The sequence below is a fragment of the Elephantulus edwardii genome, unplaced genomic scaffold, assembly GCF_000299155.1.
Source record: "Elephantulus edwardii isolate Elephantulus edwardi_28Jun2011 unplaced genomic scaffold, EleEdw1.0 scaffold00331, whole genome shotgun sequence".
Taxonomy (NCBI): Eukaryota; Metazoa; Chordata; class Mammalia; order Macroscelidea; family Macroscelididae; genus Elephantulus; species Elephantulus edwardii.
In genome coordinates, this window is record NW_006400081.1 from 455,695 (window position 1) to 482,853 (window position 27,159).

The window sequence follows — 27,159 nt, forward strand, 5'->3', positions numbered from 1 at the left end:
TAATATGTCAATATTTATGCGTTCCATTTCTTTCTTAACAATTTCTAATTTTCCTTCATTCATGGCTCTCACATTCCATGTTCCAATCACTAGGGTCTGCTTACAACTGTTCCTCCTCCTTTGTATTTCCTCCTTTGTTACCAGGGTTAAACTATCCTACCAAACTGAATCAATTTGTTCTCCAGTTGCCCAATCCTCTTCTATCCCAACCAATCCAGACTCAGGAATTCCTACTCCGCTTCTCATACAAAGTCCCTTCTAAGTCCTCTTCAAAAGTTATAAATGCTAAAAGTCCCTCTGTATCTCTAAACTGCTGTAAACTCAGTCACCTTTAATCCTACAGAGAATCCCTTACAGCTTCTGTTTTCCTAACTCAGCCATATGCAAATGTTGACTCACCAGAGGAAGCCCTTTCCAATTCTCCCTTAGACCCAGCTCCTCCCTCATAATGCTCAGAGAAAGTTACCAGAGCAAAGCAAAATATCAAACAGCAAGTACTCACCTTTGCCTAAGAGCATACAGAAAAAAGCTAGAAACTACCGCCAAATACCTCACTCGCCTCCAAACACCCTATTTCAAGACTTGGCAGGCCTTTAAGTTCCAATGCCTGAAAGGAACGGACAGAGAAAAATCTTGTGCCTGACAGAAAGCAAATCTGCAAATATAACTGCCTTACAGCAGTTGTGACAGGGCAGAAAACATGTGTTCCTCACTTCCAGGTACTTGCTTCAAGTACAGCACAGAGAGCCAAAGGAGTTAGCAACTACACTAACCCTCATCCTCCAAACCAGAGCCTGATATGCAGCCTTGTCCTGCCTGTGGAACACTGGGCCATTAGAATACCGGCTCCTCTTCACCGGACCCAGTTCCCAACCTGGCTGATCTCTTAGGCCTGGCCACTGACCACTGCAGATGTCCAGGTTAAACAACCCTCACCACTCCTGCTAATTTCCCACGATAACCCTTCAGGTACCAGGTAAACCAGTTTCCTTTCAGGTTAACACAAGAGCTACCTGTTCTGTACTCCCTTCCATCTTGGGTTGTTTTCGCTACCCAGGTCTCAGTAATTGGGATTAACAGCCTTCCCTCCAAGCCTCTTACCACTCACCAGGCATTGTCAACCCTTTAAAATAGTGTCTTTCCACCCCATCTATAACCTCTCACTACCAATCAGTTTTCGTTACTCTAAAAAACTCCTCTTTTCCTGCTAAATCCCAATTCCCTGACTCTGTACAACACCGCAAAAGTTTAAAACCCATCATTACTTGTCTACTTTCCAATAAACTTCTTATCCCTAAATAAATGAATACTCTTTTGCTGTGCAGTTCCTCCTACCAACTTTCACAAACACACTCTGCTCAACTTCTTAACTTCTTAGCCTCCAAAGAATACAGGGTATCCCCTTCCAAGGCCCAACTGTCTCTCCTCACAGTCATATATATCAGCTTTCAATTGACCTCCACCACTATAAATTCATCAGCCAATCAGCGCAGAGCCATTAAAAGCCTCCAACCACACACCTCAGACTGCTAATCAAATCCTCTCTTTTCTCAACTTCATCAGTTTCCTTAAACACTGAATTCCCAACTTTCCCTTACTAGCAAAACTCCTTCCAACTAAGATATGGCTAACTGAACCATAACTTACTCACCAAATCCCTTCTTTTAGCATCATACCTTATCTCTCCCTCCTTAAACAATTACTCTAAAACACTCAGACTGTATACCCATACCCTCATCTGGAAGTCTAGACCAAGCTACTAAAGCCACCTCAAAAAATGCCATTCTCATCACATAGCATGCATCTAAGCCTCTCCAACCACACTAAAACAAACCTTACACAGTTATCCTAACCACCCTCACAACTGTTGAGGTCATAAATAATCCCCACTAAATACCACCTTTCTCAAGTCAAACATGCCCCCCTCAGTGTGCAAATTTCCTACACCTCTTAAATGGTAAGTCCTACTACTTTTCACTTCACTCAGCACTCAAGCACTAAAAAAACTTCCACACAGCATTCTACTCCACCATACACCTCATTAGCTCAGCAGATTGTTCTCAACAAAGATACCAAACAATAATTACCATTTTAATATCACCTAAAGCAGTTTTATCCTATAAACAACCCTTTGTTTATTTCTAATATAACCAAATTCACTCATACTATCAAAAATAACAAAAAAATACAAGTTTCCCATATTAGTTATGCAAAATCCATAAAATTTATAATACCAAAGTTTTCTATTAAACAAACAAAACAAAAAAACCTTCTACCTCTTTATCTCAAACCACTGAAATGCCCGGTGGCAAGCTAGAGTTAAAAAAGCAAAAACAAAAACAAAACAACCTATATCCTACTAGACATAGTCCCTTGCTCTCCAGCACAATACACATAAGCAGAGAATATGCTCTAGATGCCAATACCCAAGCACAGGCCTCCAGTGACATTTTCCAAGCTGAGCATACAATAACAGAACAAGTCACTGGAAAGCCACAATCTATGCAGGCCCAAACTTGTGGTGTTGGAGAAGAGCACTTAACATCACATGGATTGACAAAGCTGACTGCTGCAATTGGCTCTCATGTGTCAGGAAATATGAGGATGGCACAGGACAGATTAGGGTTCAGATCCTTTGTTCATGGGGTCGCTATGAGTTGTATGCAACTTGATAGCCCCTAATAACAACAACATTTATACACACAGTGGTAAAAAACCTACCATTGAGTTTCTGAGATTGTATATCACAGGGGAGGAGATTCCACATCTTTCTCCTGAAGAGCCCCACTTGGATTTGCTGGCAGTCAACTGTGTCAATCCATGTGGTTAAGGGTCTTCCTCTCCTTCACTGACCCTCCACCCTTCCCAGAATCATGTTCTTCTCCTACAAATAGCACCTCCTAGGAACATGCTCAAAGTATGTGGGGCAAAGCCTCATCATTCTTGCCTCCAAAGAGCACTCTGGCTGTACCCTCTCCAAGACATACCCCTTTGTTCTCCTGGCGATCGATGGGATGTTACGTGCTCTTCTCCAACACCACAGCAAAAAGGTGTCAATTATTCTTCTGTCATACTAATTCACTGTCCAGCTCTCATTTGCATTGCAAGTAACTAGAAAGACTATGGCCTCAGTCAGATGTACCTTGGTCTTCAGGCTGACATCATTACTCCTCAATAATCTGGAGAGGTCCCAAACTGCAGATTTTTTCCCAGTGCAATGTGTCCCTTTATTTCCTGACTGCTCATACCAAGGGCGTTAACTGTGGATTCAAGCAAAATGAAGCTATTGATAGTGTCAGTCTCTTCTCCATCCATCATGATGCTGCTATCAGGCCAGTGGTAAGAATCATTGTTTTCTTGACACTGTGATGCAACCCATCCCTAAGGCTGCGTTCCTTGATCCTCTGCAACAAGTGCTTCAAGCTCTCTTCACTTTCAGCCAGTTTATAATTAGACCTCTCTATTTATACACTCAGACACAAATAAAATTTTCATTCTAGCATTTTGTGTATTAAGTTTCTTTTTAAAAAATATGTACTATTTACAATAACAAAAGTTAAAAGAAATGCCATAAAAGTAATAAAAAATTTCTTTTTCTCATGAAAACCAGCTATCAAAAAGCACCCTTTTATCTCCTTTGAGCCTAGAGAAAACATGCAGAAATTATTAAATTCCTTAAATATAAAGCAATAAAATCTTGTCTCTGTATCCTAACAGTATCATCTTTGTTTATTTAGCCATTTTTATTATGGAGAATAGATGCAAGATATTGTTTGGCTCTGTCATTTCTATTTTTTTTTCTATTTTGGTTGGCTCTACTATCTACGTTTTATTTGCGGTATATACAAATACTCATGTTGAAATAACATCTGCAAAACTATAAACAACTATTACCTTTAGTATAATTTCTTTCATCTGTTCATATCCGTTAATCTAGTCTGCTGTCTGTGCACTCACTTGGGGATTAACATTTATTATGGATGGTGTAGGGTTTTGTATGCAATGGGCATACTGTTGTTTATAATTCTTCTTTCATTTTGTTTTATTAATTTTAAGGAACATTTACAGAGATTTTGGATTTTCATTCATTCATTGTTGTACTTTTTTCTTTACCCCCCCCCCAGTTTGCTCTGTCATTTCTAATCTTCCACTTAATTAGAAAATGGTTTTATCAATACAATTGCATCCAAGTCTACTGGATTATGTTATACATTCAAAACTTCATCTAAACGGAGACTTATACACTAATGCTCACAGAGCATTATTCACAATAGCAAGAACACAGAAAGAGTCCAAATGTACACTAATGAATGAATTGAGAAACTGATATATTCACACAATGTAATACTACGCAGCATTCAAAAGCAGCAATTTTGTAAAATACTCTATAATATGGGAGAGGCTAGAGAGCTTTATGCTAAGTGAACTCAGCCTCATAAGAACAAATACTACATAAGACTGATGTTGTTATTGTTCTTAAGTGCCATCGAGTTGCAGGTGACTCATAGTGACCATATGAACAAAAGACCTGGACACTTGTGTGACTTTCATCCCTTCTCCAGGTTCATAGGGTTTCTGGAGGCAAGCTATTTTGGAAGTGCATGCCACTCCAGCTTCCAAGCTTGTTTTAACCGTGGAGCTCCACCAAACACTGTCCACCATGGGTAACCATAATCACATCAGATACATCAAAAAACCAAAAACACCCAAACATTCCACAATGACCTCAACCAAAACAAGAGAATCCATCTTACAGAGTCTAGTTTCCAAATGAAGACAAGGCATTGGCCTTAAAATTCAAGTGTCCTCCTGGAGGTCTTATTGACTCTAAACATGAGGCTATAAAATAAACAATCTACACAGACCCTCAACCAAAACAAGAGTGCCATCATACAGCGTCAAGCCAATGGAAGTCCAGAATGGAAGACAAGGGCTTTTCAATATATACTGTTGTTAAGTGCCATCTATTACTGACCCCATAAACAAAAGACTTTAACTTTGTTCTATAACTATTGTAGAAAGAACAATAGAGAAAGAATAAGCTTATAGAGTTTCCAGTCATGTTTAGGAAGTGGATGACACTCCTGCTTCCAATCCTGTCTTAATCAGATATTTAACCAGATATTTACAACCATGTGTAACCATTATGGCACTTGACCGACCAATGGCACAACGTTCAGTATCACAGTAGTCCACAGTTACCTATGAAATGACATTGCTACAGAGAAATGACAGAAGAGTGCTGTGACACTTAGGAGTGTTCTTTTCAAAAATTAAACCACGGCCACAGCTCTGCCCATGCTACAAGTTCCCCTCGGCTCCCATCAAAAGGCCTCCGGGGAGCCAACCAGGACCTGGAGACCTTCCCTACCAATATAGAAACAGTGCACCTCTTAAGCCAAAATAAGACTATTATTATAAAAATAGAAAGATAACTAGTAAGATACGTATAAAAATCCAAAGGGGAAAGGAAAGGGGGACAAAGGGAGCTGAGAATATGGGGGAAATTAGAGGGTCACAGATTTTGGTGGGCAGATGGAGGGGGTAAATTAGGAAAGATCTAGTGGGAACCTGAAAAGACAGAGTGATAGTGGGAACAGATTAAGAATGATTCATTTCATAAAAACACAGTGTATGGGAATGATCATATGAAACAATGTGAAGGAAAGAATGTGTGAAACACAACGTACATGGAATGATATGAAACGTATACAAATTTTGTAAGCAAATCAATAAAATTTAAAAAACTTTAGCTTAAAAATTGATTTCCTATATACTTCTTACCCACAACTTTAACCTGGTGTTTTTAGCCTTTAAAATTCAGTAGGAACCCTATAGTATGAAAACGACAGTATCAGAAATTCATTGTGAGAAAAGCAGTAAAGTATTAAATGAGATTCACAAAAATATTTGAAGATCAAATAAGTAGTGACAGAACACAAACAAAAACATTTTGGTTTATATTTCAATATTATCTCACTACACTAAAACCACTGGCATCCAGTCAATCCTGAATGATGTTGACCGTCCACCAAGTTTCTGAAGCTGTACATCCTTATGGGAGTGAATGGTGCATCTTTTATCCTTGGAATAGCTGGTGGATTTGAATTGCCAACCAAAAGGTGTCACGCAGCACATAAGACTACCAGGGCTCTTTATTATCTCATTAAAAACACCAAAACCAGCTGACTGCCATCAGACCAGAGCCAACTCACGCTGACCCTCCACTGGGTTTTCAGAGTCTATAAATCACACAAGAAGAGACGGCCCATCTCCTCTGGAGTAAATGATAAACTCGAACCAGCCACCTTTGGGCTGGCAGAGAAGTAAGAGTTTTAAATTTTTAGGAATAAAAGATAAGAGAAAAATGAAATTACATGGTCAAGGACAGCACATTAAGAAGAAGAAAGATTTTTCTTGAGACTATGTTTACATGTAAGATTACCACCTCATTAATACTATTTATGCACTAAGGGAATATATGATATAATAGCATAAAGCATGGAGCTTTATGCTATTCATTCATCAAAAGCCTTTTTATGGGCATATGAACTCACTTCTCTTGTATAGACACAGAAAGGCCACTGGGCAACGTGTTTATATATACCTATCAAAAGATAGGTTATGTATGACTAAATAATTTTCCAGTTAGATATACTATTTTGGAACTTCAGTAAACCAACTAAAGAAACAAAACCTTTGACATTATAATAATTTTCTTAAATTTCTGAGGTATTAAAGATTGTGTCATCTGCTTATTACAATGGTTACGGAGTATTCCTCTAATCTTAATGCTGCATTCTTGTTTATGGTCCAGCTTCTCAGATTATTTGTTCAGTGTAGAAACTTAGTATGGAGAGAGGATACAAAATTCTTACCACGCATCTTTTCCAATTTTAAATTATGCAGTATATCGTTGTTCTAGTCAAACAACGACCTCTTGGTCTAGCTTCAGGACATACATGAACACAATTAATGAAAGGAATAAAATACCCATTCTTTGCAACATTATCTATTATTTATTATAATTTACACGGTCAAATGCATCAGAATAGTCAAGAACAGTCTCTTTCTGGTATTCTCTGCTGTCAGCAAGGTATTAACAATTATATGCCGATCATGGAACCTACAGTCGAGAGGTCCTTTGTTTAAGGATGCAAAAATGATAGCAGGAACTCTTTCTCAATCTGGACACTGAGTTAGCCTGGGCAGTAGAGACATGAGTTACCTACATCTTCCTCCTTTTTGATTTTTAAATTTTGGAAGCAGAAGCTAAAAAATTAGTGTCTAAAATAGACATTGAAAAGAAAGATTTGTGTTTGTTTAACTGAGCTGACAAAGTATAAATAAAGGTGAAGGAAAGCACGATACATAAAAAGAGTTTGAGTAGATATTGCAAATCATAATTACACTGATGGCCATTAATGTAATAAACAAAAAGTCTATGAATGATTGTATGAAAATCCATTAAGATTTGTAAAGCTTTACTCAAATAAAAAGAAAGAACAATCCTATGACAGACACATATATACAAAAGAATGAGTAAAGAACATAAAATCAGAAAACTGACGACTGAAACAACAGAAGATCCAGTTTCTTCAAAGGGATCACAGGAAATAACTGGAGTTGTCCTCTTCTGATTAATTCTGGTTTTCTAATTCTTACTAGTCTGTGTTGAGATTGACAGTTTTTTGGCGACTCCAGGAAGGTTTTTACCTAAAATACTCATCTAAATACACTACAAATTTACTAACACAGAAGTCTTAAGAGTACTGGCCAATGTTTAACAATTATGACAGTCATGGCATTTATCTATCTGTGGCAGAAAAGAAATGGACATGCACACTCAGACTGTATTCAGGCTGAGAGAGACAGACTGGCATCTCGACATGTAATGGTTAGATGCACTCACCCTTCCACAGCCTCTTTCCCTTTCTTCTACAGTGGGTTCCCCCTTTTCTGCAGGTTCTCTACACCCTTGATATCTTCTCCAACAGAAGTTCTGCCCACTGTGTAAAATGTCCTTGGCCCTTTTCACCTTTTCTCCTCTTTTCTGGGGTCATCGGGAAGAAGGGAAGAATCATGTCGAGGGTGGGGGGATGGATGAGTACCACCTGGGGAGGTTGTTAATGCAAAAAAAAAAATTCAACAATTTGCTTAAATTTTTTTTCTTTTTTTTTTGCTCCCTACAAATACTGGCTGAGGGATAATCTGACTTGAACATGTAAAAGTCGAGAAACTGATTAACATAATTGTTACTGATTTAAAAATGCCTGGTTAATAAAAAAAAAAAAGACCTGGAGGAAAGAAATTAATCTAGTAATTCTACCCCTGCCCACATCTCTAGCCATCGGAAAGTCTCACCCACACAGGCTTCAAGATTTTAGGTAAATTCTCTGAAAAAAAACAGACAATCACTAGTAGTGTGCACCAAGAGTTGTGACAAATTTATTTACATTTTCGAGATGACTTAGAATGTTCCATTTTGCTTGTCAATGTGGAGAGGCACTCAATGTGCACATCTGACATCTGTGTCTTGCCTCTGGCTCTTTTTATGGAGAAACAGACAAAGGAAGGATAATAATAGTCTGGATTCACCCCCAATTAATAAGGAAGTCTGGATTATATTCCTTATAAGGTTACTTTGTTGAGTTTTTCAGAGTAAGAAACACATTTTCTCAGTGATATTTTTTTTTTCTCTAACCCACAATGTGAGTCTTAATAAGGCACCTCTTTCAAATGACTGCTTGGGAGTCAAAAAAGAAATTAAATTATTTTAGCAATATTAATAGTTTAATATGTTTTATGAAAAGGTGAAATATGGTTGATCCATACACTCTGGATATCTAATAACTTGAATTTTCTAAGTGCCTGGTAAGTTGAATCAAGGAATGAAGAAAATATCAAAACTGAAAAACTGCTGAAATGTTACAACAGCTTACATTTTTAAAATACTCCAATGAATGACATTAAAAAAAAGACAAAGTAAATACATGAAAAAAACAGCAAAACCACAGTAAGATGACTAAGACAGTGATGATGATGACAGATCAGCATGGTTCTGGCTGGCCCAGTGAAGACATTCTAGCAAATATCATGGGAATGAAGTGATGTGATTATCCCAACAGGAAAGCGAAATGAGTGAAATCTCAATAATGGCAAGAAGGACGCACACTAAAATAAGGAAATGGGGGGGAAAGGACAAACTAAAATCAAAGAAGACATTACTGTTTGGTATGAATTTTCCATGTAATATTGGTTGTCATACAAATTCTTATTTGTACCTCACCTTAGAATGCAAGAAGAATAGTGATTCTAAAACCCTGCAGATTGTTAGTACACTTAATAGAATTGTACTTCTTCCTCCTTTAAACATCAGAGACTAACACAGACTAACTGAAAAAAAGTTGATGTGTTTTTAAAAACTTTATAAAATAGATTATAAAGAGTATACTACTGCATGGTTTAAGAAAATGAGCTTTCTTTAACAAGTGAAAGAAGTTCAATTATATAAATGTTGTGATACTCAAAATCAATGAAAAATGAGAATATTATTATTTCCTGGAAGATTAAAAAAAAGTAAAGAAAACATAAAACATATTACCATAAAGGAAAACAAAAACTGAGGATAAATGTTTAAAAAATGTGCAAAAATTCTTCGAAGGAAGAACTTATTAAAAAGAAAAATTCTTGAAGATGATACAAGTCTAATATTTTTGACAAAAGGACTTATTTCTATAATTTCTGTCCAAATATGTACACAACTTTCTACTCAGATATTGTGCTATTTCATCAAATTAAATATAATATTCCAATTTAAGTAACAGTCTAATTTGCTTAGCTTTCTGTTTCACCAAAACATTCAGAATAAACAGCAACCATCTTGGATTTGATTAGTTTCTTCATGCATATTTTATAACAATTAGAATTTGTACTTCATAGTATTGTACAAACCCATCCCACCCCTAACTTCCTCAATCTAACTTTAGAACATTTATGTGACCCATAAAGAAATTATCATTTTTCTTTTTCCATTATCCTGACACTAATTCACTTTCTATGCTACAGCTTTTTCTCATTTTGGACATTTCACAGAAATGGAAATAGGCAATACACCTAGAGTATATAGTCTTTTGTGACTTAGTTTTTTAACTTGTTATTATTTACTACTGAGGTAGAGCTGATTAAGCTGGTTTCAGAGGCAGTGAATCACATGGGAGGAGACTGCCTAACTTTTTCACAGGAAGCAGCTAGTGGATTCAAACCACATGCCTTTGGACTGGCAGTGCAAATCCTTATAACTAATATATAAAAGCTTCCTAAGTCAGCAGAATATTGGGATATGCTGTTGTTATTGCATGCTGTCCAGGCAGAGCCGACCCATAGCTGACCCTCCGGCAGGTTTTCAGAGGCAGTAAATTGCACACCAGGAGACTACCCATCCGCCTTCCCTGGGTAGTTGGTAGATTCAAACTACATGCCTTGGGGATTGTAGCGTAGTTTCTTACCATTAGGCCATCAGAACTCCCCTGGATGCTCTTCTATTGGGTCATATTTTAGCATATTTCCTTACTCCACCACAGCCCACTTTTCTTAAGCTATGTCCAACTCTGTACATAGGAAGGGCGTACGCCAGGGATGCATCCTATCTCCATACCTTTTCAACTTATATGCAGAACAGATTATCCGGGAGGGTGGGCTCTATGAGGAGAAATGTGAGGTCAAGATTGGTGGACAATTTATCAACAACCTGCGTTATGCGGATGACACAACCCTGCTTGCTGAAACTGAAGAGGACCTGAAGCGCCTGCTGCAGAGTGTCAAGGACTGCAGCCTGCAATATGGATTGAGGCTCAATGTCAAGAAGACAAAGATTCTCACCACTGGACCAATTGGCAGCATCAGGATGGATGGTGAAGAGATTGAGATTGTACACAGCTTTAGTTTGCTTGGCTCCATAGTCAACAGTCTTGGCACCAGCATCCAGGAAATTAAAAGGTGCATTGCCATGGGAAAGTCTGCTGTTAGGGACCTCTCCAAAGTGCTGAAGAGCAATGGTATCTCTTTGGAGACTAAGGTGCGTCTGATACAGGCCATGGTCTTCGCAATCACTTGTTATGCATCAGAGAGTTGGACAATGACCAAGGAGGATAGAAGGAGAATTGATGCCTTTGAGCTGTGGTGCTGGAGAAGAGTATTGAGAATACCATGGACTGCTAGGAAAACAAACAGATTTGTCCTGGTAAGGGTTAAACCGGGTGGCTACTTGGAGGCAAGGATTCTGAGGCTCCGTCTAACATACTTTGGACATGTTGTGAGGAGAGACCGGTCCTTGGAGAGGGACGTCATGCTTGGGAGGGTAGAGGGACAGCGCAGGAGAGGAAGGCCCTCTATGAGGTGGATTAATTCAGTGACTGGGATAATTGGGATGGGAGTGTCAGAGACAGTGCGACTGGCGCAGGACAGAGCAGAGTTTAGGACCGTTGTACACAGGGTCGCTATGAGTCATAACATAACATAACATAACATAACATAACATAACATAACATAACATAACAAACATAACATAACATAACATAACATAACATAACATGTCCAACTCTGAGTAAATCCTTCATCAGATTTCTGAGGCTATAAATCTTTACTGGGAGAAAGTGCCCATCTTCTCCCTCAGAACATCAGCTTGTGGATTTGAATCACCAACCAATCTTTTGATATTGGCAAAAGCATGATGTGTGGATCACAACAAATTTTGCTAACCTTGAGAAGAATGGGAATTCTCGAACACTTGATTGTGCTAATTCAAAACCAATTCTTGGACCAGGAAGTAGTCCTCAGAACAAAGCAAGGAAACCCTGCATAGTTTAAAATCAGGATGCATCCTGTCTCCCTTTCAATCTATATGCAGAACAGATCACTCAGGAGGCTGGACTTAATGAGGAATATGCCATCAGGATTAGAGGAAGACTCATGGACAACTTGTGTTATGCAGATGACACAAGCTTGCTTGCTGAAACTGAGGAGGATCTGAAGTGTTTGCTGCAGGTCAAGGAGTGTAGTCTTGAATATGGATTGAAGCTCAACATTAGCATGACAAAGATTCTCACTATTGGGTCAATTGGCATCACCATAATGGATGGAGAAGAGATTGAGATTATTAACAATTACAGCTTGCACAGCTCCACAATCAACACTCTTAGCACCAGCAGTCAGAAAATCAAAAGACAAATTTTCTAGGAAAATACGCTGTCAGGGACCTCTCCAAAGTTCTAAAGAGCAATGATGTCAGTTAAGAAACTAAGATGCACCTGTTCCAGGCCATGGTCTTCACAATTATTTGCTATGCATCAGAGAGCTAGACAATGAATAAGGATGACAGAAGAATAATAGATGCCTTTTGAGTTGTGGTGCTAGAGACCAGTACTGAACAAAGCATGGACCACCAAGAGAACAAACAGGTATGTACTGGAGAAGGTAAAACCAAGCTGCTCCTTGGAGGCAAGGATTTTAAAGCTCTATCACACATACGTTAGGCATATGGCCAGGAGAAACCCAACCTTGGAGAAAGATATCATGCTTGTAAAGGTGGAGTCTTGCACAGGAGAAGTCGGCCCCAGATGAGATGGATTGGCACAGTGGGGGTACGTGTGTTGGAGTCAGTGACACTGGCTCAAGGTAGGGCAAAGCTCAGAGCTATTGTCTTTAGGGTTCCTATGAGTCACAGGTGACTCAATGTCACCTACATAACAACAACAGTATGGATACAACACATTATTTTTCCTTTATAAGATGATGATCATTTGGTTTGTTCCTCCTTTTTAGATGTAAACATTTATGTACACATTTTTACTTAAACTTGGCATTCCCCCTCCTGTTGAGTGTACAACTAAAAATTGAATGGTATTGAAAAACAAGGAACTCATGCAATATTATTCAAAATGGGTGACCCTGGAGGACATTATGCTGAGTAAAATATCTCAGTCACAAAAGGACAAATAATGCATGGTGCCACTGTTGTAGAAAGTGGCAGGCATCAAGGCTGGGGTAAGAGTGAAAAAACTGGATAGATAATGTATTCTGAATTGAAACAGATGAGGAAGAGAACAGTTTAAAAGTTATATATGATAGCATATTATGATTATCACAGGAATCCAGAATTAAGGTTGCATAGTGGAATGCATTTGTGGCAGGGGTGGGGGGCAGGGTCGGGGTTGGGGGGATTGTATACCAACGAAGAAGTTTACCTTGCTTTTCAAAGAGAGGAGTGAACTGGAAGAGGAGAGAGGGTAAAGAAAAAAGTGCAACAATGAATGAATGAAAATCCAAAATCTCTGTAAATGTTCATTAAAATTACTAAAATAAAATTTAGGGGGAAAAATGGAATGGTCAGGTCCCATGGTAGCTTTCATGTAATGTTCAAAGGAACTGCCTGGATGATTTTTACATTCTGGAGGACCAGAATGTGTGAGTGTTCCCACTCTTCATCCTCAACTATTTTATTATTATTTTATTATTTATTATTCAGTTATTATTTTAGCCAACTTGGTAGGGATGTAGTCTCCAGGTGGTGAAAACAGTTAAGAAACTACTAACTCAAAGTTTGAAGGACTGAACTCAACCAAAATTACCTCAGAGGAAAGGTTCATCATATCTATTTCTTAAAGGTCAAAGCCTTAAAAATACTCTAGATTAGAGTTTTACTCTATACTCTTTATGTAGTCATTAATTGAAATCCACTCAAGGAGACCGTTTTTCTTTGCTTGTTTTTGCTTGTTTGTTTTTAGTGTGAAATGGCATCTCATTATAGTCTTGATTTGTATTTCTCTGTTGGGGAATGATGTAGAATAGGTTTCTAGGGCCAGTGTCAGATCCTTTGCCCATTTTTGTTTTAAATTAGGTTGTCTTTTACTTATTGAATTGTAACTTTTCTTGATACAATCTTACTTGGCTAGAAGTATCAAAACAATAGAATGACAACATCACAATGTCTTAGACACAGTAAATGTCCTTAATACAAAACAAGAAAACAGTAAGAATGTTGTTGAAACTTCTTGAAAAGGAATTAAAAAGAATAGTAGTTCAGTGCCTTCAATGGACTGAGAAAAAGGTACATAAAATAACAGAAGCATTAAAAAAAGAAGATACAAGATCAAATAGATAAAAATAAATGAAAATGTGAAGCAATACAAAGACAGCAGGTTGAAATTTGGGGCAATTAAACTAAACATTCAGAAACAGATCACAGGGAAAGGGGGAAAAGCAGAATGTAAGAAATGGAACACAGCCTCAGTGAGGTGAAGCACAAACTCTTCAATAATAATCTATTACAGGAAAACAGAAAAACAGAAGAAGGAAAGTGAAGAAAGGAAAAGAACCGTAAGGAACAACATCATGACGAGCAGCTTTATTGTGACTTGAATTCAGAAAACAAGAAGACTGGAGAATTGCACAGAAAAGCACTGAAAATTTAGAGCAAGAAAATATCTCAAGTATTATGAAAAAGGAGAAAACACGCATTAAAAAAGCTGAGTTAACTTCAAACAAGGCAGATCCCAAAATATAAAACACCAAAACAAATCATAATCATATTTTCCAAAGTCAAACATAAATATAGAATATGGACAGCAGCACAGTAAAAAACAATAATCCAAAAAAGAAGACCTAGTAAGAATAGGGTCCAATTTTTCAGCAGAAATCATGTGGTCAAGAAGGCACTGGAAAGGCATATATAAAAACCTAAGGGGGAAAAAACCCAAACAAAACAAAAAAACCACTGCCCACCAAGAACCCAGCAAAATGGTCTATCAAATATGATGGTGAAATTAGGACATTATCTACATAAAGAGAAACAAAAGGAATTCACTCATTACAGATCACTTACAGACATTACTTACTTAATGTCTATTTTACAGAGGCCTTTGTGGTAATATGGGGTAAATTTAAAAAAATTAATAAAAACTGTTATTACTTGACATATGGAGAAATTTAATGACAGTCACTCTGCCACTAATAACTATTCATATGCCACACAATCAATTTTCATTTTTATTACTTATAAATGTTTGTATGTTCAAATCTCACTTGGAAGAAAATGTTATTTAGCCAGGCAATCAACATGTTTAGTGTTATCATAGTTTATACACTTTCCAAAATGTCTTAGAATACAGCAAATGCTTTAAAGAGTCCACTGACAACTGCATAATTACACTTACCGATTTGTCATCTATCAAATATCATTCCTTCATTTTGACTACAAATAGGTCTATCTTGGGGAGGGTGATACCAAGTTTCTCCTTGTGGGCTAGGATGTCTCACATTATTTGGGCATGTGGCCAGGACAGACCAGTCCTTGGAGAAGGACATCATACTTGGAAAGGTGGAGGGACAGCGCAGGAGAGAAGACCCCAGATGAGATGGATTGATAAAGTAACTGAAGCAATGGGAGGTGGTGTGTCATAATCAGTGAGAATGGCTCAGGACAGGGCAGGCTTCAGAGCTGCTGTACATAGGGTCGCTATGAGTAGCGCATGACTCAACAATACATGACGACAACAACAACAACAACCAGCTGGTGGTGAAGAGAACTGAATGGACTATCAAAGGAACAACCAAATCTGGCTTGGAGGAAGTACAACCAGATTGCTGATTCGAGGCAAGGATCATGAGACTCTGCTTCACACACTTTACGCATGTTGTTAGGAACTGTCAGTCCTCGGAAAAAGACATCATGCTGGGAATGGTAGAGAGTCAGAAAAAGAGAGGAAAACCCTCAACACCCGGCTGAGGCAGGTCAATGTCCTGATCACATGGTTGCTATGAGCTCTTGTAAACAACAACACAACATTTACAAATATAAAACTCATAAATCTTTTGGGTTTTTAATGCTTTGTTTTATGATGCACAATTTAATTTTCTAAATTGTAATTTGTGCATAGGTTGTGCATAGGGTTTTCAGAGGCCTGCTATTTCAGAAGTGGGTGGCCAATCCTTCTTCCTAGTCTGTCTTAATCTGAATGTTCAGATTTAGAGGAGTATCTGACAGACAGCAATTTGTGGAGCAGTTAAAGATAAATCCCTTATTGTGGGGGTAAGCGTTAGTTAAAGTGTTGACCCCACCCTTAGCCCAGTGCCATTACCCACTTACTTCCCAGCTCCACCCTCCACCAGGATAACACTTCTCATCTACCAAGTCCCTTCAGAAAATATCTTCCATTGTCCAACCCATGATCTGACAGTTTGTATCTTAAGCTTTCTTGGCTTCTGCGATTCCAAAAACGTTGACTGCTGACATTTTTCTTTTGACACTTCTCTTAAGTTTAGTTGTGCTGTCTCCAAGGGAAGGTGACGTGTCCTGTAGAACTTCTGTGTAGATTATGTTTCAAATCCCGGGTACCTGTGAAAAACGCCTGTCCGTTGCTTATCTGCGGTGGCTGTGGCCCTCAAGCCTCACTTCCACCCAAGACCACGCTTGTCAGAGCTTCCAAGGGCTTGCTCCCGCCGGAAATCCCGGGTACCTGTGAAAAACGCCTGTCCGTTGCTTATCTGCGGTGGCTGTGGCCCTCAAGCCTCACTTCCACCCAAGACCACGCTTGTCAGAGCTTCCAAGGGCTTGCTCCCGCCGGAAATCCCGGGTACCTGTGAAAAACGCCTGTCCGTTGCTTATCTGCGGTGGCTGTGGCCCTCAAGCCGGAGAGTGGATGCTTTTGAGCTGTGGTGCTGGAGAAGGGTACTGAATATACCCTGGACTGCCAGGAAAACAAACAGATTTGTCTTGGAGAGATTAAACCAAGCTACTCCTTGGAGGCAAGGATTCTGGGGCTTCGTCTGACATACTATTGCCAGGAGGGACGGGTCCTTGGAGAGGGACATCATGCTTGGGAGGGTTGAGGGACAACGCAGGAGGGGAAGACCCTCTATGAGATGGATTGATTCGGTGACTGGGGTAATCGGGATGGGCGTGTCAGAGGCGGTGCAGTTGGCGCAGGATAGAGCAGGGTTTAGAGCTGTTGTGCATAGGGTCGCTATGAGTCAGAAACGACTCGATGGCACATAACAACAACAACAACAAATTGTAATTTAAAGGAATGTTTACAAAGAATATGTTTTTTCATTCATTTATTCATAAATATGTTGTTTGGTTTTCTCCTCCTCCCCTTGTTCCTGTCCAAACTATAGTGTGTGCATTTTCCCAGATTGTTAATTGCAATAAATATAATGTCTGATCATTCATTCATTTCAGATTGGGCTTCCTTTCATCTATGCCAATCCAGTGCTCAGAAATTTTATATCAGTTTTCTGTACTATAAACAGACGATTGCCATAGCTACCTCACGGGATTAAGAGAATTATATGAGCTAACAAAAAATGAGCATTATGGCCTGTGACTGGTACATGGTCAATAAAATTCAGTCTTCCCTGTGGTTCCCATGGTGATGGTTGTGTACCACCGAGTCAGAACTGACTCATAACTGACCTTCTATGGGATTTTTAGAGGCAGTAAATCACAGGGGAATAGACTGTCCACCTTTTTTTCCACAGAGTAACTTGTGGATTTAAATCACATGCCTTCAGGTTGGCAATGCAGCTCCTTACCTGTAGGCCACCAGAGCATGGTAGCAGTGATTATTACCATTGTTGTTGTTGTTATGTGCCGCTGAGTCGCTTGCGACCCATAACGACCCTATGTACAATAGCCCTAAACTCTGCTCTGTCCTGTGCCAGTCATACTGTCTCTGATACACCCATCCCAATTACCCCGGTCACCGAATCAATCCACCTCATAGAGGGTCTTCCCCTCCTGCGCCTGCCCTCCACCCTCCCAAGCATGATGTCCCTCCTTACAACATGTCCAAAGTATGTTAGATGGAGCCACCCAGTTTAACCCTTTCCAGGATGAATCTGTTTCTTTTCCTAGCAGTCCATGGTACACTCAACACTCTTCTTCAGCACCAAAGCTCAAAGGCATCAATTCTCCTTCTATCTTCCCTATTCATTGTCCAACTCTCTGATGCATAACAAGTGATAGCAAAGACCATGGCCTGCATCAGATGCACCTTATTCTCCAGAGACACCATTGCTCTTCAGTACTTTGGAGAGGTCCCTAACAGCAGACTTTCCCATGCAATGCACCTTTTAATTTCCTGGCTACTGGTGCAGAGAGTGTTGACTGTGGAGCCAAGCAAACTAAAGCTGTGAACAATTTCAGTCTCTTCACCATCCATTCTGATGCTGCCAATTGGTCCAGTGGTGAGAATCTTTTGTCTTCTTGACATTGAACCTCAATTCAAGTCCTCCTCAGTTTCAGCAAGCAAGGTTGTGTCATCTGCATAACACAGATTGTTGATAGATCTTCCACCAATCTTGACCCCACATTTCTCCTCTTAGAGCCCAGCCTCCGAGATAATCTGTTCTGCATACATGTTGAAAAGGTATGGAGACAGGACACATCCCTGGCATACACCCTTCCCAATTTTGAACCATGCAGTTTCCTTGCTGTGTTCTGACAACTGCCTCTTGGTCCAAGTATAGGTTTCTCATTAGCACGATCAAGTGTTCTGGGATTCCCATTCTTCTCAGAGTCAGCCACAGTTTGTTATGATCCACACAGTCAAACGCCTTTGCATAATCAATGAAGCACAGATAGACATTCCTCTGGTACTCCCTGCTTTCAGCTAAGATCCATCTAACATTAGCTACAAGATCCCTAGTACCATGACCCCTTACAAGTCCAAGCCTGGACTTCTGGTAGTTCTCTACTGATGTGCTGTTCCAGTCATTTTTGTATAATCTTCAGCAGAATCTTGCTTGCATGTGAAATCAATGATATTGTTCTATAGTTTCCAAACTCTGTTGGGTCCTTTCAGTAGGCCAAGTGGTTGTTCTCCAGATTTCTTGGCACAACTTGGTGAGCATGTCCAGGGCAGAATCTGTTAGCCGAAATATGTCAATTGGTATACCGTCTTTTCCTGGGGCCTTATTTTTTGCTATTTCCTTCAAAGCAGCTTGAACTTCTTCCTTCATCACCACAGGCTCTTGCTCATATGTTGTTTCATGAAATTCTTCTGTGTCTGCCAATTCCTTCCAATACAGTGATTCAGTATATTCTCTCCATCTTCTTTTAATACTTCCTGGATCATTTAATATTCTAACACTATTGTGATTACTGGCGTTGGCAACGTGTATTTAATATCCTATGTACTATCAAAAGAATAAACAAATTTGTCTTTGCAGAAGTGCAACCAGAATGTTCCTTACAGGCAAGCATGATAAAACTTCAACTCACATACTTTAGGCATTTTGATAGGTGGCACCAGCACTTGGAAAAAGATATCTGCTTGGAAAGTAGAGGGTCAATTAAAGAAAAGAAGACCCTCAAGGAGCTGGAGTGACACAATGAGTGCATGGTGGCGATTGTGTGGTAGTCCAACACAGGGTGGTGGTGGTGGTTGTCGATTACCGTTGAGTCAAGCATGACTAATAGCAGCCCTATTAACAGAAGACCTGAAGCCTTGCTATAATTATTGTCATTTCTCAAAGTTCATGAGTTTTCAGAGGCATGTTGTTTAGAAAGTGGATGCCACTCCTGCTTTATCCATGGGGTACTAAAGTCATAGTCAACTCATTAGCAACTAAATAAAATTGGTTCATGATCTCATTTGGCACATGAGTAAGTAGAAATTTCTGTTTGATACAACCATGATTACCAAAAATAATTCTCAGGGAACTGATTTTACTTTCTTGTTTATAAATGCATATTAATTTTTTGCTTTATTTGATTTTGAAAGATCTTATGGTAATTAACATCATCATCAATAATTACAGAATCATTCTGGCAATATTGAAAAGATTAGATGAAATAATGTTAGTTCCAAATCATTACTTAAAAATGAGAACATGGGCATGTGTGTCAATAATTAAAGATGGGCATTATTATGAGATTCCCCCCTACGTTTCTCTTTATATTTTAAGAGATAAATCTGCATTTGTTTCTATTTTTAAAAGTTAACAATTTAATATTTAATTATGATGTGTCACATTAATTTGAATAAAATGAAATAAATACAAATATAGTCCAATAAGCTCCCATGTGTCTTGTCTTCTTAATGCTTAGTACTCTAAAATAAATAAGAACACCACAGTGCAACTCACATAGTCTGTGTTGTATTTGAAACAAAAACATAAAAAAGCTTGTCTTTTTTTTTTCTTGGTGGATGAAGATCATATACATATAAGATACTTATCATTAGTAGTAAAGAGTCCTGACAGTGCAACAATGAGGCATGCCGCTGTCAATCAAAGGAATGGGTAGCTCTTCAGGATTAAGCTTGGCAATATGTTTAACTATAGGTAAAGAGACTCTACAGAACTGTACTACTCTGTCACATGAGGTTCCTAAGAGTTAGAACCAAACACCACATCATGTCAATAATAATATTATTACCATTGATTTAGGCACCCAGAGAATTATTCTTTCTCTTAATACCAAGAAAGTAATGTGCTCAACTGAGGAATCATCCACCATTACAGTTCAGGTTCCTCATTAAACAACAGGGCATTTAACCGCAGCTAATGTTCAAGAAAACATTTATTTAACTATTTTAAAATACTTAAAGAAAAACAAAACATCTAGCTTCCACTGTACATGATTGCCTGAAATAACTTCATAAACATACACCACAGCTTTAAAAACCTATTAATTTTGCCAGACATTAGTCAGGAAGTTCCAAAATATTTGCACATACAATCAGTAAACATTTACCACAACTAGTTAATATGCACCCTGAAAACCTTTTACTTAAATAAAACTTTTAACTATCACAAGCAAATGAAGTGATATTGTTTTCCCTTCTAAATACAATGAGTGTAAATAAGATTTTTCAGCAACATATTATGCAGGCTTTAACTCTAAACTACAAGGGCAAAAAAATATATCCATGTATCCAAAACAGAGGTAAAACACAGAATTCAGTCCCAAGTGCAAGCCAAGAAGTGTGCTGGACGAGATCATGAATAATCAGGAGGGTGGCATTTCCAGAGACCTTATTTGAAGCTGAAGGTCTATCGGAATGATATTATCAGTAAGTGACAATTACAGCAAGGGCAAAGTCCCTTTGTGCAGTTTATGAGATGCCAAATGACAGAATAAAATGCTTATTTTCAGAAGATACTTGATGCATGGGTTGTACCTACATAGAAAATAGATGATTTCATATCAACTAGTTCAAGTTTTGATAATTTATATAGAGACTATACCTAACCACTGACAAAAAGCCCAGGTGGCTAAGTAGGTAACTTAACAGCTACTATTTAAAAACCTCTGGTGGCCAAGTGGTAAGAAGCTCCACTGCAATTCCCAAAGCATGTTGTTCTAGTCCACCAGCTGTTCCTCAGAAGAAAGATGGGCAATCTCCTCCCATGTAATTTACTGCCTCTGAAAAACCACTGGAGGGCCAGCTATGGGTCAGCTCCAATTTGATGGTACATAACAACAATAACCAGAAAAGTCAGTCATTTAAATTCAGCAGTCACTCCCCAGGAGAAAGGCATGACAGACAGCTCCCATGAAGATTTACAGCTTTGGGAACCCTCAAGAACAGTTCTAGAAGCAATTTTTAAGAAGAATTGCATTGCTTTCCCAGATCTGAAATAAAGTGCTTTATATATCAAAAAAAAATAATTCTAATTTGTGCTACATCATTTCCATGACTTGGATTCCACTCCATGACAGTAGATTTTGGAGCCACTGCATATTTTTTCAAATAAAAAATGAAATCCTGAAGCCTTAGACAATTTATGAGGCATCTTCCCAATTCTGCACACTCTCAGCAGAAAAAGTGATGGAAACTGGGAGGGCAGGGTTCACTTACCCCTAGAATGAGAGGGACCCACGTGATTATCATCCCATTCATTGAGCAAACCTGGCATCCAGTTTCTTCCAAGTCTGTACCAAACCAGTATTTCCATTTCAGATATACCACCCATGAGTGGAGCCATGAAGACACAGCTCAAAGTATTTAATGTAAATACACTGTGCAAAGGATTTTAAATCTATTCTATCTGCTACACAATAGGTGACTTTCCATTTATCCTTTTTTTCCTAGAGTCCTGGTGGCATAGTTCACAATTATCAAAGGGTTAGCAGTTCAAATCTACCAACAGCAGCTCCAGAGAAAGATGAGCATTCTTCTCCTATAAAGGTTTACAGTCTGGGAAATTTGATAAAGGGTTTTTACGAGCCAGGACTGACTCAATGGCAACCGTTCTTCTTTTTGTTTGTTTGTTTTCATTTCCTTCAAGACTGCCATCTTGACTTTATTGGTTTTATGACACAAATGATTTTTCAGCTTTTAATTACTATTCATGTTGTTGTGTGCTGACGAGTCAGAACCAATTTACAGCTTACCCTCCATTGGGCTTTCAGAGGCAGTAAATCACCTAGGAGGAGACTGCCTATCTTTCTCTTGCAGCGCAGCTACTGTATTTAAGCTATATTCCTTTGGGATTGCCGCACAGCTTCATACCATTAACCATTAGCCATTCTCCCTCAGTGGAGTACTTGGAATGGTACGGGCACTGTCCTAGCTATAATCCTTATTATTGAATCTGACTGGTAGTGGAGGAGACTGTCCCTCCTTCTCCAGCAGAGCATCTGGTGGATTTGAACCATGTTCCTCTGGGATTGCAGTGCAGCTTCTTGCCACTAGGCCACCAGAGCTCCCTATGTCCTAGCTATAATCCTTAATGATTCAAGGCTACCAGCTCAAACACAATAGATGGTTCTGAAAAATTTAATTGCTAAAATATTGCATTAAGTTTGCATTATTTTGTGATTAACTAAATGCTTGATGCATTGTTGTTGTGTGTTGTTCAGTCAGAGCTCACAGCTGACCCTCCAGTGGCTTTTTCAGAGGTAGGTAATTGTCCCAGAGGAGACTTCCCAAGCCTTCTCCCATATAGCAGCTAGTGTATTCGAATCCCTCCACTCTGGAAGTCGGCTAACGGGCGGGATGGCTGGCATCTCGATGGCAGTTTGACTTGGTGGCAGTCAAGGCAAGGGAAATTTCTGGGGTCCTTTTCTCTGTGTGTTGCTCTCTGCTCTTGTTGCCCTTCAAAAGAGGTTGGGCGGCCCAGAGCCATAAACTAAGGGGAAGTAAGGGCAGAGTTTCTGGGTTAAAACAAGTTTTAAAGCAGGAGTGGCATCCACTTCCATAACAGCTTGCCTCCAGAAACCCTCTGAACCTGGAGAAAGGATGAAAGTCATGCAAGTGTCGAGGACTTTCGTTCATAGGGTCGCCTAGATGGCACTTAAAATAAAAACAAAAAACAAAACGATGCTACCAAGCCAAAGGTGGGTGACTCTAATGCATGGCCCTAAGGCCTGTCTTTAATTGTTTCTGGTGAAACATTCTTCTAGGTCGTATAGCCCTGGTGTGTCCACTTGCCATACAGAGGTAACTCGTGGTTGCTGTGAAGCTGAACACTGTGACACTGACGTGTTAAACGCGATAATGTTTACCCATCATGGACAGTGTCTGGTGGAGCTACCCAGTTAAAATAAGCTTGGAAGTAGGAATGGCATCCATTTCTATAAATAGCTTGCCTTCGGAAACCCTTTGAACCTGGAGAAAAGATGAAAGTCATGCAACGGCTGAGGACTTTCGTTCACAGGGTTGCTATGAGTCACCTACAACTCAACAACATTTAACAACAACAACAACAGGCCACCAGAGGTTCCTAAATGTCTAAGGTGGGCATTAAATAATGACCCTATGCTAGTAAACAGTAAAGATGGATTCCTTAGTCAATCAACCATGGATCACAACATTCTAGACTATTCAAATATCTTTCTCTTCCTTGTTGGATTAAGAGTAAACATCTCATGAGAAGTTTCTGATGTGAAATAGATTATCAATAAGAATAATTCTGGGTCATGCAGCACTTTACAACTTCCAGGTCAGATGTGAAAATAAAGGAAATCACCATTTAGTTGGCCCTCAGCTGGTAGACTAGTGGAGACATAAGGTCACATCTCCACCTCCTTGCCTATAAAGACTGAGGGACCTGTAAAGGTCTTAATTCTTATGCATTCTTTCCCAGGCCAGAAAAAGTTAAGCAGCATAGCCACTACACATTTCAGGGCTCATTACAAAACCAAATACCTCTTATCTTGGGCTTATTACAGGCTTTTATGGTACTTCTTTGAAAAGCATATAAAATTTATAGCATCATCATCTTATTTTCAAGACCATTTTGATGTACCAGTTGGCAATATTTTTCCCCAAATTAATCATATCTTTCTGTCTCAGGTGCCATAGGTTAGAAAGAAGACTGGTTTCACAAGGACCAGCTATTCTAAAACTGGGATAAAGGTATTCATTCGTATTTCCAGGACAGTGTGATTGTACAACTGGTCCTACAAGTATTTACTGGAAATATAAATGACACAGAGTATCAAACATACTGTATAAACATGGATTAAAATTCTTGCTTACTTGTTTTCCTTTTCCCCCCTTCCCACCCTTATAGATTTAAATCAAATGATAAATTGCCACTAATTCTGGAAATAACAATTACTGAGATTTGAGAAATATACATTACGAGATTATATAAAACAGTCAGGACATCATGTCTTTAACAAGATGATTATTTTTTCCTGCTTGGGAATAAATCTTATTTAATTACAAGTGTTTAAATGCTCAAGTTTTCACCAACTAAATTTTCATTTATTGCCAGAAGCATTGTCCGATTTCAGAAAGTTCAAGAGCACTCACTTGTTTAGCTTTAGTCTTCGTGATGGTGTCAGAAATAGGTTTCTTCCTCTCCTTTACAGCAGATTTAGAAAATAATTCCTCAAATTCATGGCAATCTATGGATGGCTCTTCAATTTTTTCCCAAATAAGTGAAGGGCTTGAGTCTCTAGAGTAAAGCAAAAACCTATGAAAAGACCATCAAATTAAACAGCAAGACAGCATGGTGACCAAAACAGAAAGGAAGGAACTAAGTACTGAAGAGAAAAATCGGAAGGGAATTAAGGAAGGAAGGAAAATGGAAGAAAAAAAATAAACAACAAAATCTAAAAAGGAGTGAGGGGCTAACAAGAGAGGAAGATAAGCAAGGAAGATGACTGTTTTTAAGGTCTTTTGTCTTAACAACTGGATGAAAACACGAAAATAACATCAACGTATAATGAAACTTTTGCCTGAAAAGTATATAATTCCAACTTGCTCCAAGTACAGATCATAAAATACAGACTCTTCCTAATATTTGTCAGAAAAGAAGTAAATGCTTGGCTTCTCCTAATCACAACTTGGCCCATGTACATCAAAACAGCTATTTCCAGTAGTGCATCATTCAACACCTCCCTCTTTCCTCCAGCTACCTTATTTCACTTATCAAGGCTGCATATTTATTGAACACTATCTAAAATCACCTTGGGAATAGATCCACAAAAAGCAAACTTATAACACATAATGGAAGATCATACAGTGTCCTGAAACTATCCACAAAAAGCAAACTTAAAACAACACAAGGGGAGATCATACAGTGTCCTGAAGATAAGGTGCCTGGTGTATATTTTTGCAAGGATTAGTCAGCATATATACAGATAAGTGAACTGCACAGGAAGGGGCTTCAAAGTGAGGGAAAAAACTATACACTCTTCTCTCTTGATGTGATTCAGTAAAGATAAAAATCCATATATGAAATGAAAATGGGTCTAATGAAATGAAAGCATGCCCACTCACACAAATTCAAGAATCCCTAAAAAGGTAGACCGTGGAAGGCGGGTGGAGCCTACTGTGCTTGCCTTTCCTCCCACCCTTCAATCTCACTGTCAGCTCTCTCAGCTCCAAGTCTATGGCTAGGTATACGGACTACAGATGGCCTGTCGATTAACAAACACCAGAAGCCCAGAGAGAAATACTCCTTTATACTGATTATTTCCACTCAGGATCCTGCCCTACCGCCAATCACCTTCCAGAGGTGATCCATAGCAACATAATCCAAACAAATTCATTCACTTCCAAATGCATTCAAATGGGATTGTGTAGACAGGTGTGGTTCCTGAAGAAAAATGACTGCAAACTAAAAAGAAAGGTGAAACACTGTGCCTTTAAAATTAAGCAAAATCCAACAAAAGAGAACTCTGCCCAATCATTTAATTTACATATAAGCTATTTGTCAGAATGGAAATTTAAATAGTAAAGGCAAAAAGCAAATTTTTATTTGGAAAATAAGCTGCAAATGTTACTCCATATGTGCCCTTTCTCACTTTGAAGAGGCCATAAAGCCCTATCTATCTTCACTTGGGTTCTGGGATAAGGAGCACTCAGATTCTGCAATTTTGGCAAGGGAGCATTTTAATCACATCTTTGGGAGGCAGATCACTAACCTGTATTAACGGATATACACTGATACATATATGTCACTTCACTCCTTTGGCTGGTAGGAGAAAATGTTAGACTTTGACATTACAAATATCGTCAATAAATCTACTCACAAGCTTCTGAGCTCCATTTAAACATGAACTGAACTGTGACTTCCCCCAGCCTCATGGTAAAGGACGACCCTGGTGAGGAAAGCTGGTCCACCAAGTGATCATGTAGCCGTTACCTTTTGCTATGCAGCTGGATTCTGGTCCAGTAAAGGGGCTTCATCGGCCGGCAGGGCTCAATTGGCTGCTTCCTGCTTCCTCTGTCCTGACCCACTCCAAATCCGAATAAGCCCGATGGCAAAGGAGGAGGAAGAAATCCACACACTTGTGGTGCTGGTAAAGTGCTACTCCCAGCTTGAGGTGGGGGAGGAGGGCTTGAGCCAGGAAGAGGAATCCCAACCCCAGGAAGTGGTGGAGGAGGGGGCATGCTCACACCAGGTAGAGGAGGAGGCGGGGGTATGCTCATACCAGGTAGAGGAGGAGGCCGGGGTATGCTCACACCAGGTAGAGGAGGAGGCGGGGGTATGCTCACACCAGGTAGAGGAGGGGCTAGGGGTATGTCCACTCCAGGCAGTGGAGGATGAGGTGGGGGTATGTCCGTATTAGGTAGAGGAGGGGGTGGGGGTATACCTAATCCAGGTAGAGGAGGAGGTGGGGGTATACCCACACCAGGCAGAGGTGGGGGAGGAGGTATACCCACACCAGGCAGAGGGGGGGGTGGGGGTATG

The 27,159-nt window shown here is 39.3% G+C and overlaps 1 protein-coding gene across 1 annotated transcript in view; it reads right to left on the reverse strand.

Moving 5' to 3' along the window:
* The window catches only part of FMN2 (formin 2), a 417,308-nt gene that overhangs the window by 212,141 nt on the left and 178,008 nt on the right, over positions 1–27,159 (reverse strand). The window contains exons 6-7 of the mRNA XM_006901560.1: positions 26,611–27,159; positions 24,771–24,915 (exon numbers count right to left, since the gene is read on the reverse strand). The exon at positions 26,611–27,159 is cut by the window's right edge and continues 27 nt beyond it. Of these exons, the coding sequence (XP_006901622.1) occupies positions 24,771–24,915; positions 26,611–27,159 (694 nt within the window). The remainder of the gene's footprint in view (positions 1–24,770; positions 24,916–26,610) is intronic.